Raw genomic sequence first — 12,902 nt, forward strand, 5'->3', positions numbered from 1 at the left:
AGGATTAAAGGAGCTAATTGACACACACCTGCATGTAAGCTTCTCTGTGCGGAGGTCGGGAAGCGCTTTGTCTTTTCATGTAGTGTTGCCCAGGTCTTTTGGCTTTCAGAAACATAGTGAGTGGGATAAGTTGTCGGAATATAATTTATTTCACTTATAAACATGATGGTTGAATGGACAGTGATGATAAAATCACTCTCCTACACCAAACATTTGAGCTAGGAAAATTGCAGGTACGCTGAAAATGTGGTCACCTATTTACAGTCCTGATCAAAGTTTATAGGAGGCAATAGACTGTCATTGGCATTAATGGGCTTTGTATTGAACCTTAGGTATCTAACTTTTAAAGAACACACAATTGAAGACTTTCAGCCTCCGTCCATCTGTCTTATCAAATGTCATGGCTTTGGTTGATCCCCGAGGAGATCTTGCCTTATCTTCTTGCTTTTCCTGTTCTACAGGTGCACTAATATGAACATGCTCCTTACTAATGTCATGGCCCATATCTTTTCTCTTTTAGGTACAAAGTTGCAGGGATTTCTGGGGAAACAGCTGGGGCTGTCCCTTCAGCAAGCGTTATTGAAGGGAATGATATCATTGTCATGACTCCTCAGATCCTTGTGAATAGTCTCAAAGATGGAACCATTCCTTCCCTAGCTATTTTTACATTGATTATATTTGATGAATGTCACAACACCACTGGCAATCACCCCTACAATGTACTGATGACCAACTACTTAAATCTGAAATTTGACTTGGCTGCAAAACAGCTGCCTCAGGTAAGGGACAACCCAGCGGTGGGAATTTTTAGGGAAGGAAAAAAAAAATTTGCTACAATTTAACCAGAGCCACCTGAGGTTTTGTTGATTATGCCTTTCGTCTTTTTCAATTTTTCCTACAAACTTCACCTTTCTAACACTGAAACTTCAAATACTGACACCGTGTTTCACTTTGAGACTTCAGGGTAGGCCACTTTCCTTTTATCTAGCTCTCTTCTTTTAGTCAGCAAGGTGAGACACAATCTTTTTAACCACAAGCTGGCTTCTTTGGAAGGGAATGTGGAAAGTCTGTGTTACAAAATATAGTCCTTAATTCGCTCCTTCCAGGATGTCAGCTCAGGATCTGGGCCACAGTGATTCAGCTGTCCCTTAATATTTTATAGCCCCTGAAAGTGCATTAGGCCCCGTGATGTCTTTGTGAAGCAAAACTGAGCCAAAACTGATGTTTATTCTAGCTCTGATTCAGGAGCAGTGAGAAGATCTGGATCTTGAGAAGAGTGTTGAGGAGAACAATATGTAGTGGGTCTTGCTACCTTTTCTCCAGAATATCGATGCAAGTCGTCTTGATTTCTCCTGCTTTGCCCTTTCTTTAAAAATAAGGAAGATCAGTCAGGGGGCTGTCCTGTTACTGGTTGCTGCTTTTTAATGGCATGAAAGTGACTTTTCTATGTGAATGTGTGCAGATTGTTGGACTAACCGCCTCTGTCGGCGTGGGCGGTGCCAACACCCGTGCGGAGACAATAGAATACATCTGTACGCTGTGTGCCTGCCTCGACATACAAGTCATATCTACCGTCAGAGAGAATATTGAAGAACTGGAGACGGTTGTGTACAAGCCCCAAAAATGTAACTGTTTCAGTAGGAATGTAATGTTGCTAAGGTCCTGGGTCAGTACAGTGTCTGAGAATAGATTTAACTGTGTCCCCATTTGGGATAGCACTTAAGTCAAATGCTCAAAATTAAGCTGCAGGTGCTTGAATCCTGCTAACTTCAATGTGACTTACACCTGTGCTTAAAATAAGGAATGTTCTGAAGAACTGTCCTGAAGCACTGAGATGTTTTCCTCAAATGGGGCAAAAATTCTTACAGGCCTGATGTCCCTCTCACTTAAGCTGCTGTAAATTTCAGATCTCTGGAGTTGCACAAGTGAAAAACCTCTGTAAGGACCTTGTCCAGCAAAGCACTTGCCTACATGCTTAATTTTAAGCACAGGTATTCCCCAGCATTGCTTAAGTGCTTGTGCTTTGCTGGATCAGGCATGAAGTGAGAGAGAAACTAAACTTGGTTTCTCTGAGGCCATGTCTTCGCTTAGCAGAAGATTTACACACTGCCTGTCAATCTTGTGGGGTTTCATTTAGTGCATCTAGAGGGGTCACACTAAATCACACTGCCACGGCACTGCCGTCGACCCTAGTGCTCCTCACAGTCATCAGAAATCTGGGAAGTCAATGGGAGAGTCTCTCCTGTCGACCTCCCCCTGCCGGAATGGCAGCAAAAGTTGATTTTAGATGCATCAACCCCAGCTACACAATTCTCAGAGCTGAATTTGCTCATCTAAAATCAATTTTTATCTTCCTTTGTTCCTTATATATTATCTTTCTTAGCGCTGGAAAACCAAACTGCCAACATATTGACTTTAATGTAGAACCCCTTTTGCCGTGTCCCTTTCTCTTGGGAAATTTTTCAACCAGAAATCCACTTTCATCTGAGGTAACTTTGTAAAGATAAATGTTGATGCCCAGTCCTATTTGATATCTGAAGGGAGGAAAACAAATATTAGCCCATCAGGAATTCCAGTGCTGGTCTCAGATTTACTTAGGGAAAACTTCTAGCTGCAGCATTAAGATCCAAATCTTGAACGCTTCTGTTTGGATGCAGGTTTTGTTTTAGGGCTATTTTTATTAAATGTGACAGTACTGTAAAAGATTTAAAGTTTGGAATATATGACTGTTGAACTAATTCCACGTCCTGTTTAGTTTGCTTTCCTGTGAGGTATATGGAGAAGGAATATGTACAGTGTTGCTGCGAGAATATTTTTTTTTCCGAAATGACAGGGATTTTCATGAAGAATCAAGTCAGTTATGAAATTAGAAAATAAGGACTTTTAACTGTGAAACCACTTCAGATTTTCAGGTATAGTGTGCGTGAATTCATAGTGTTAGCCAATAGTGCATGGGAAGCATGACCGTTAAATTCCAAAGTACAGCCCTCGTAGGAGCTTGCTAAGAGCCGGCAGAGGGAAAGCACAAAAGGAGCCTTCCCCAGTGAATATGGACAGAGTAAGGGCTAGACAGAATGGCAGTCTGTGTGCTCCTCTCAGCCGTGTCTACACGATGAGTTTCTTTCAAAATAGTTTACGCAATTTCCATGACAAAGATTGTGTAATTAATTTCGAAATCCCTTATTCTGAACTTGGTGCCATCTGAACAGCACCAAAGGTCAAAGTAAGTGGATATTCCAAAAGTTCTGTTCCATCTCTCATGATGAGGGGTACCTGAACTGGAATACCATGCTCAAAAAGCCAGCACTAGTTCAAGCATGGGGCTCAGCCTTGGTGTTGCTATTTCAGTATACATTTGTAACCCAATATAACAATCACTGCACTGCATACACGTAGCTGCTTCCCAAAGACACTCCAAAGAAGGCTGAATAGGGATCAGTGTGTCTCTCTCAGACTTGACTCAGGGATCTTGCTGGCCATTGCTCTGCCTCCCTAAGCCTTTTAGGGAGTGTTGTGCTGTCCTGAGACAGAACATCTCTGAAAGATGCATGATAGAAAATAGAGGTATGGACTGAAATGAATAATCTGGCTGTTAGATGGGAGCTTCCTAGGATGTTTTCCCTATCATTTCCTAGGTTTGCTTTCTGCAGGTGCATTTGCAGTGTAGTATTGATTAAGGAATAACATAATAGTACATGATGAATATTAAATCTGAAACAAAAATCAACTTTCTCTGCTGATATGGCCCATAGAATTTTGCCAGTGTAGACCTTAGAGACTCTGTGCATGTGTAACTTCAACAATAAAGGCATTTGTGGTTGCAGAACAAAGTTAGACTTGACCCTCCCAAGGATTAAAGACTACACCATAAAGTATGTTAGCAAAGAATAGCCATGCCTGGTGGTGGTCATCCAAGCACCTCACATAACCATTTGTCCTGTTTGATAGAGTGCCTGGAAATGTTTTAATCAATTAGCTTTGGTTTGTGATCTGTTTCTGAACATTTTGTGGTTCTGTCTCTTTACTCTAGTTGTCAAACAAGTTGGGAAGCGCCCCAAAAACCGCTTTATGGACATCATCTCAGTCCTGATGTCTGAGACTGAGGCCCTGGCAAGAAAGATTTACCCAATAGGTAAGATTTATGCCAAACGCCCACCAAAGAGAGAGAACTGGGGATTCCCTCTTGACTGTATCAATAATGAATTCCTCTTACTGCGGCAACATTCATTCCTTCAGTTTGCTTTCACCTTTTTAATTCTACCTTTTTCTTTTCCTTCCATTTTCTCTTCCCTAATCTCTCTCAGATGAAATACATTTTCCAGGAAAATGGAGCCTTTTTTGCTTGTCCTTCAAGCTGTTTTAATTTGTAATGTCACCACGTGGCACACCATGAATCCAGATTACCTAGTCTGTGCATATACATTACGAAGCTGTCAAATAATTTTAAGTAAAAATACCAGAGCTTTCTTTAAGATGAAGTGTTGCATTTTGCTTTTCTGACAAAGAACGTTCAGCTACGTGGTGTTTCTCCAGATGTTTCCTATACTTCAGGCTGAAGGATTGCATAACGAAGCCTGGATTGCTGCATCTTCTTTCGCTGACTCAGTGCTTCTCACCTTCCCAGGCTGTCTAAAACTTGCCTTCCTATCCTGCAACTCTGCCATACATACCATCTCTTATGCCCCTTGAGTTTAGTCACTGGCTTCCTGTCTGAATTAAATTCAGCCTCTCTGTCCTTTGAGGCTGTCTGTGGCACTGTCTTATCTACATTTTACCTCATGTGCTGCTTGCTCTTCCTCATTGTTCCCTTGGATTCCTCTTCCCAGCTACCTATCAAAGGTGTTCATATGCCCCCCTCCTTACCACAGCATAGGATCACCTCATAATCTTCAGTGCATCTGTCCTCATGATGGTCCTTGTGAAGATAAACTTTACAGATGGGGAGCTGTGATGCAGAAAGACTGTCAGAGAATGAGCCAGGGTTGTGCAGGGAAGAAGGCTGTTGTGTGGATCCCAGCCTCATTTTTGCAGAATCTGGAAGGTGAATGAGGCAGGGGATTGCAGGTCTAGAGGCTGGATTCACGGCTGAGGCAGTTGAATGCCACCCTAGGGAGCTGGATTCTATGCCTGCAGGCCCACTGATTTGGGGAGGGGGAGAGGGCAGTTGCTACTCCATCCCTCCATGCGGTTGTGCGTGGGGGCAGCACCATGGTCTGGGTGGCGCTAAGGGCTGACTGCCCTCGCCCCCACCCCTTCCGCCCTTGGACCCACCCGTTTTGGGGGTATGGAGCCTGCTCCACTCCCAACTTGCCCTAGGGCCCATAGTGACTGTTGGCCCCACTGTGTGCCTGAAGATCTCGCACTTGGCCTTAAAATGACAGGCTGTGCTGTTCCAACAACAAATAAAACCACTTCCCAACAAGGGGCAATAGCTTCGTTGCCAGGGACATGGCTCCCACCAATGAGGCACTGTCCATACCTGTGATTTTTGTGCTCGAAACTTTTGCCATCTGTAGCAGCAGTGCCAGTGTGCACACGGCCTTCATTCAGATAACCAACATTAGTGGCTGTTTGTGGCCTTAATTTCTCTGAGACTCAGTTCCCCATGTGTAAAATGGGGAGAATACAGTCCCTACCCTTCACAGGAAGGTTGTGAAGTGAAACAGATTGTGAAGCACTTACATGCTGTAGTGATAACTCAATAGGGAAAAAAGACAAAAAATAAATTAAGTCTTTGTCTATACTAGCAGCTTGCTTGAAAAACTGCATTGATTGGGTTAGAATTATCCACATTATGACACAGGCCACACACTGAGCAATGGGGATGGAATTAAATATTGACTAGTTGTTCTTTCATTAAATTCTGCCTATCCTGTGCACTGAATGAGGTAAGGGTCCTGTGGAGAATATAGGGTGTGAGGCAATTAAAACCGGTGCCATAACGCATACATGCAAAGGGACTGCAAAGGTTTAATTCTGGCATTTCCTATCTTTTAAGTGCTTGACTTTGCAACTTTTTATGTTCTTGTAATATTTACGTAGTGTCCTGCATCCTGTTCTGGCTGTTTTAGTTAATTACTAAATAAGCTGTATTAACCCTTGATGCCTGTTTCTGCTTCAGATGCTCTGTCCCACATTAAGAGTAGGAGTTTTGGAACGCAGTGCTATGAACAGTGGCTTGTTGACACTCAGAAGAAGTGCAGAATGTTGCAAATGCCGGATAAGGAAGAAGAGAGTAGGATTTGTAGATCTCTCTTTATTTACACTGAACATTTACGGGTAAGTGAATGCCCTCCCCTCTTGCATGCTGAAAGGGCTCAGTCATGTTCATAGTGAGGCGGGGTCTCCAACTAGGAGTAGACTGAAACCCTGCCAATGTTCCCTCTGGTCTTTTCCATCCCTGTGTGGATTTTTTGCATCCATGTGCACCAGCAGTAGAAACACAAATATAGCTGTGGGTGCTCTGCTGATCGCTGGGTGGCATTTGAATTCCTCCAGAGCAGCTGCACAAGCACCCAACTTACAGGGAACATGGGACCCTACATATTGTCCAGATTTCTAGGCGCTCTGTCTTTGCAGTAATTATGGATGAAACAATGGGACAGACTCTCAGTACAGACTAGTAAAGCTCCACTGGCTTTGCTGCAGAAGGAACGCAGATGATGTTGGGCCAGAGCCTCAGCAGGGTAAATTGATACAGCTTCACTGAAGCCAAGTCGTGCTCCATCAGTTTACACCAGCTATAGATCTGGTCCAAGGTCTTGACTGTGTTTTGTGCACCAGAGTAGTGTGAAGAGGACTGGAGCACACTGAAGAAATCTGCACCCTGAAGATGTTGCTACTTGCCTGTGGTACCTTTGAACTGGGGACTGTCATCCTTCTTACAGCATTACTTTGGCTTTGTGTATTGTCTTTCATACCAAACCTTTTGAAAAGTTATATCCAGATCTGTGGGTCGAATGGCTGGAATACATTCTAATGAATGTAACGTGGAACGATCACATACTTTGTTTCCTTAAGGGCCTTATAATATGCAGAAATTGAACATGGGGGGCATAGAACTTCAAAGGTTTTTACACATAAACCTCCCTTAAGGCATAAGAATATAACTTAGAGGGGGATTACTAACAGTGGCGTTAGGGCTGGACTTTAAGCACCTCAGTAACCACATTGAACTCAGCCTGAACCACATGTAAATCTTGTAGGCTCAGGAGCAGCATTTGTGACTCTTTCGGGGGGCCTGATTCTCATCCAGCTTATGCTCAGAGGTTTGAGTAATCAGTCTGAGATTGGATCAGGCCCCAGATTTGTATTGGAAAATCAAGTGGTTTTGTTTTTTCTCAGAAGCCTCGTTTAAGAGAGTGTAAATGTGTGTTTGTTTAAAATGAGCGCACACCTTTTTAGCACCCCAGGTGTGAGTTCTCTTGGATATTAACTAAAATCCATGCTGTTCTGAGGACATTACCTGCAATCCCTGTTTTCCTGTTCCACTGCAGAAATAACCAGTGTTTCTCTCACACACGCCCATGTTTGTAAAATTCACTTTCTTCCTCTTACATGGTTTGAAAATACTGTGTGCATGTCTCTACAGAAATACAATGATGCCCTCATCATCAACGAAGATGCCCGGACTCATGATGCATTACTCTATTTGACTGAATTCTTCAATGACATCAGAAGTGGAGGGTTTGATGAGATAGATCAGCAGTTAACGGCGAACTTTGAAGGTAGTTCATGTAGCCTCTCTGAGATGTGCGGCTCCCAGGCAGGGAGAGGGGAATTGTTTAGGATGGTCCAGCCTGCTTCTCCTCCTCCTCCTTGTATCCCTGTTTAGAGGCTGTGACAATTGGTATCCAGAACTCTCAAGCCAGCATGAAACCAGCTTTGCGTACCCAGCTGTTGTCCAGTCCAGGAAAAGGCGTTAAAGTTAATGAAGAGTTATTGACACTTTCTCTGTGCTCCCAGTGTACAAATTCTAGGTCTCATCTGGGGGGTACTCAGCATGGGACCTTCTGTGTCAAAACCGTGAGCTTCTCTAAAGTAGTAATAACCTTGCTGTCGACTGTTTTAGACTCTTTCTCCCTTGTGGGTCAGTCATTGGTGGATAAAGCCTCTTGCTTTGTGTTGCTTGAAAACTGGGAGCTTGGAGTCCTCCAGTGCTAGCAACTCCAGGAAGAGGAGTGAGGGTAAGGCGCATGCTGCCCCAGCCTGCCTGGAAATATTACAGCAATGCCACTAGGATCCAGGATCTAACATCCTTCCTGAGCTGTTGTTTAATACCTCAATGTAGCTCTGAATTTAGAGAACAGCCAATTAAGAAATCAAGTGTACTAAAATGGGCTCTGATGCTGCAACTCTGCAAACTAATTCCCATTGAGATCTGTAGGGATTCATGTAGATGCAGGCTCTGCCTGTACACAGGCCATAGAAGGATAACCTGAGAGCTTGTCTACATGTCAAGCAAGAGTACTGTTGATTCACAGCCTGGCTGGCCCACATGCTAAGATCTTGGTTAATCAAGAGCCAGCAGAATCAGTATCTGTCTTTAAAATAGCTGATTTTAAAGCATTTTCTGGTTTAGATGCCTGCGTGGGGAAATGCTGCTGTGATTTCAGCTTTAAAATGCAAGTGATTTAGCAAGTAGTTCAACAGGGACTTGCTTATATGTATAGCACTTGTTTATTTCATTGTTTGAGAAGGCAGTTGAGAATTGTTAAAGAAGTTCAGTGCAAGGGAAAGTCCCTGGACATTTGGCTGCTAGCTGCAGGTCAGAATGGATGATGCTCGCTGTGAACTGAGGAGGTCCCTGCTTTTTTTTCCAGCTAAACAACAGGAACTGAGAGAGGCCTCGGAAGACCTACTGAATGAGAATCCCAAACTGCAGGAGCTCGCCTTCATCCTGAATGAAGAATACCGCTTCAGTCCAGACACCCGCACCCTTCTCTTCGTTAAAACGAGAGCTCTAGTGGCTGTAAGGCCTTCTCTGTCCAACACTACAAACGGGCAGTTAGAAAATAAATCGGGAGCTGGGCGGTATCACACTTAGTAGCCTGCATGGGCCGTACTTACTGCTCACGTCAGGGGCTTCTTGTATCCTTGCTCAGAAAGAGTTGCTAACAGTGTTTTCCTTTCCAGGCTTTGAAGAAATGGATTGATGAAAACCCTGCCCTCAGCTATCTGAAACCAGAAACATTGATGGGGCGCAGCAAAAGAAATGAGCACACAGGTAGGGGAGGTGGTAGTGACGGAAGAAAAGGGTGTTTCCATTCCATTTAAATTATTGCACCATCTCAGTATTCACTCACAACGCTACCAGACAAGTCAATCAGCAAATCCCCAAGCGAATGCAGGTGGCAGGAGCATGGATGATGCTGGACCAGAGTGCATCGGCAGCCAGGAGTGGAGGCCGTTTTGGAGTCTGGTGGCAGGGTGCCATAGCCCAGCCAGGCAGCCACAGCTAGCAATAGGGGGACTGGCAGCAGGGGGCCAAGGAGATGGCCTGGGGAGCTGGTGGGGCTAGGAAGCCTGTGTTCCTGCAGCTGGAGCCAGGCACTGAAGCCAGTGCACAGGGCAGGGGAGGCAGTGTCAGCGAAGAGGCTGGGCTGGTGTCCCAGAGGGGACCCCAGAGCACATTGACCTCTTTTGGTCCTGCAAAATTCCTGGTCCAGGATTACTGAGGTCCTGAGGGTGCTGGACCTGGGAGGTGCAACCTGTGTTAAAATTCCTGTGTCGATAGCTCCTTTGCCCTGTGAAAGGAGAGGTAAGCTTAGAGAAAGGTAACATTTGACTAAAGGTATCCTCAACCCTCTGCGTGTTCTTCAGTATCACCATAAAGTAGAAACAAATGTAGGTAGTAACTCATAGAGAATCATATAATATTAGAACTGGAAAGAACCTTGAGAGGTCATTGAGTGCAGTGCCCTGCACTCATGGCAGGACCAAGCACCATTTATACCAGGAGTCAGCAACCCCTGGCATGGGTACCAAGAGTGGCACTGTACCACAGGTGAACAGCTGCCTGCTTTTCCTGTTAGAATCTGTAGTTCAAGTGCAAGGTACATTAGCAACAACGCTCTGCTCTGTTCTGCTAGATATTTTAAAAGACATCCCTCTCCTCTTTACTTGTGGCAATGCAGTGGGTGTTCTCTGCCTCATTGGTGGCTCATGGAGTTTTCCCCGTGTTTAGAAACACACACGCTAAATCCAACTTCTTTTGTGAACATCTTAAGGTCTACACGTGGCCCTCCCTTTCGGGAGGGACATGTTAACAAGGCACTTTGGAACAGGTTAAGGAGGCGCCGACAGTGGCACCCAGTCGTGCTTCAACAGTGCTGCTTTCGAAATGCAGACGGGCTGTATAGACATGAGCGCTTCGAAATAAACCCGACTTCGCAATTCTCTTATTCCCAAATTGTTGTGGGAGTAAGGGAATTTGGAAATGCGGGGTTCATTTTGATGTGCCTGCATGGCTATAGCCCGTCTGCATTTCGAAAGTTGCATATTCAAAGCAGGACTGATTGCCATTATACTAATGAGGCCCTGAATATGCATATCAGTGCCTCATTAACATGCCCCTTCCCAAAGGGAGGGGCATGTGTAGACATGGCAAGTAGTATTTTAAAATATCCAGTGAATAGGAGCTCATTAAAACAAGCCATTTTTAAGAAACAGCTATAAACCCTGGAGAAATGTTAAAAAACAAAACAAATGTTGCTTGTCCAAGCAATTCACAGTGTGACATCTGAACAAGAACCCCCCTTTGTTGGGTATGGTACAGTTTTCTAGTCATTAAGGAGTAAGTTGTGTACAGTGATTTCAGGGGTGTGTGTGTGTCTGTGTGTGTGTGTGTGTGTGTGTGTGTGTCTCTCTCTCTCTCTCTCTGTCTCTCTCCATAGCAAACAGACTGACCTTTGGTGACTGAAAGGGTAACGTGGGTGGTGTTTGATTTAGGAATTTTTCAGCATTTATATTCTGACTTGTTGCTGTAGGTATGACACTCTCAAATCAAAAGGATGTACTGGACGCATTCAAAACCAACGGAGACAGTAAGATACTAATAACGACAGCGGTCGCTGACGAAGGGATTGATATTGCTCAGTGCAACCTGGTCCTTCTTTATGAATACTCTGGCAATGTCACCAAAATGATCCAAGTTCGAGGTATGGTGCGCTAGAGCTTAAAAAAACTATTATGTGAAGGTGGCATAGGTCTCAAATACCCGTCAGCCCCTCTAACTGGTTGCCATGTTTACTTTAGGCTTTGTGTGTTTTATTCTTATTTCTTCCTCTGAGTGCTTTCAGAGGAATGAAGCTTCATGTATGTTTGTCACAGGGTGAAGGAGACATTGATTAGGTCTGTGCATGTATAAGCAACTATACACATCAGATGACAGTGCTACATGTTCAAGGAGTATTATTTAAGCATGCATTTCTGCACACAAATAAGTATGCACAGAAGACTTTAACCCCACATGCAACTGGCAGTGCTGCAAAACAGATTCCTATGGAGAATTCCAAAGAAATTCCACTAAGGGAAACTTGCATAGTTGCTTGGCCTCTGTACGCAATTCTTTGCATATGGGTCCAATCTGTCCTTAAACTTGTATAGAATGTAGTGCCATCAGGTGGCCTTGTTGGAAGCCTGGCTTAATCTGTGATTACTGGATTTTAAAAAAGCCACGTGCAAAGAATGTAGTGTTTGTAAATCACGGTCATCCAATCCCTAGAGGGGGAAAGAGTATCGTATTCTAAATGTGCTTTCAGCTACAAAAGGGAAAAGTGGTCATAAATTACCCAGCTCTCTCAAATATCCTCTGCAGTATTTAATTTTGTGATCTAATCAAGTAGCTAGTCTCTGAAATTCCATGTCATTTTATTTGTTTTTAGTTGACCTTTCACTGGGTGAGCCCCTGGCATTTGGAGTTTGTGTCAGATACTCAGTGTCGTGGTTTTGTTTATTTTTGTATGAAATAATTACCTCAAAATTAGAGGCTTAAAGAGGTGAAGGGAAAAAGACCTCCCTTGCTACAAAGCTGTTATAAATACCTGAAAAAAAGTTGGGTGGATTTATGCCACTTAAAATAAGCTTTGGAACTTGAGCTAAATGTTGTTTCTAACAGTCCCCCTTTTTAAAGCTATAGGACAACATGGGGATTCCTACTATTAGTAGTTTAGATCAGTACTGCATCATGCTAGGCCTTGAAAAAATACCATTACAAGAAGAATTGTCTCTTCCCTGTGATTTCATACTGTCAACAATCAGTTTTGTGTTACTAAATTTTTATTGCATTTTTAGTTATAGGACAGGTAACTAAGGGACAAGACATCCCTCATCTATGAGATGATCCCAATTAGCTGATAGTGATTGCTGGCCCTAAAACATTTCAGTTAAGCACCCCGGACAGCCTCATGCACCAGTGTGTAACACAATGTAGACAGAGAACACTACAACATCAGGTGTGGACTTTGTAACATCAAAGCTTCATAGAATAAGTGTTTAGTCTTTGGATACTTGTTTACACTGAGGGGTCCTGGGCCTAAAGAATTTTAATTGGGAGGATCTTCTAAGCATGTATAGTTGCTTCAAGTTGGAGGTGGGCAAAGGACACGAGGGAAGCCTGCAGAAGTGTAACGTTTCCCATGCCCGCACTGAGACCTACGCTCTGTTCTTTACAGACCATTTTTAACAGCGCTGTCTGTCATCCCTCAGGTCGTGGAAGGGCAAAAGACAGCAAATGCATCCTTGTGACCAGTAAAAGCGAAGTGGTGGAGAATGAGAGAAACAATATTTATAGGGAGGAGATGATGAACAAAGCCATCGAGCAGCTGCAGCAGTGGGATGAGGAACAGTTTGCAAGGGAGGTGGGTCTGCTCTCTTGCATTCCATCTGTGCCGCATCAGAGA

At 43.8% G+C, this 12,902-nt stretch overlaps 1 protein-coding gene across 2 annotated transcripts in view; it reads left to right on the forward strand.

Moving 5' to 3' along the window:
* The window catches only part of RIGI (RNA sensor RIG-I), a 28,067-nt gene that overhangs the window by 10,176 nt on the left and 4,989 nt on the right, over positions 1-12,902 (forward strand). For both annotated transcript variants that reach the window (XM_074994691.1, XM_074994692.1), the window contains 9 exons: positions 521-779; positions 1,463-1,625; positions 4,031-4,132; positions 6,122-6,279; positions 7,592-7,727; positions 8,823-8,971; positions 9,136-9,226; positions 10,989-11,159; positions 12,709-12,860. In XM_074994691.1, the coding sequence (XP_074850792.1) occupies positions 521-779; positions 1,463-1,625; positions 4,031-4,132; positions 6,122-6,279; positions 7,592-7,727; positions 8,823-8,971; positions 9,136-9,226; positions 10,989-11,159; positions 12,709-12,860 (1,381 nt within the window). The remainder of the gene's footprint in view (positions 1-520; positions 780-1,462; positions 1,626-4,030; positions 4,133-6,121; positions 6,280-7,591; positions 7,728-8,822; positions 8,972-9,135; positions 9,227-10,988; positions 11,160-12,708; positions 12,861-12,902) is intronic.

Source organism: Carettochelys insculpta, chromosome 5 (genome assembly GCF_033958435.1).
Source record: "Carettochelys insculpta isolate YL-2023 chromosome 5, ASM3395843v1, whole genome shotgun sequence".
Classification (NCBI taxonomy): Eukaryota; Metazoa; Chordata; order Testudines; family Carettochelyidae; genus Carettochelys; species Carettochelys insculpta.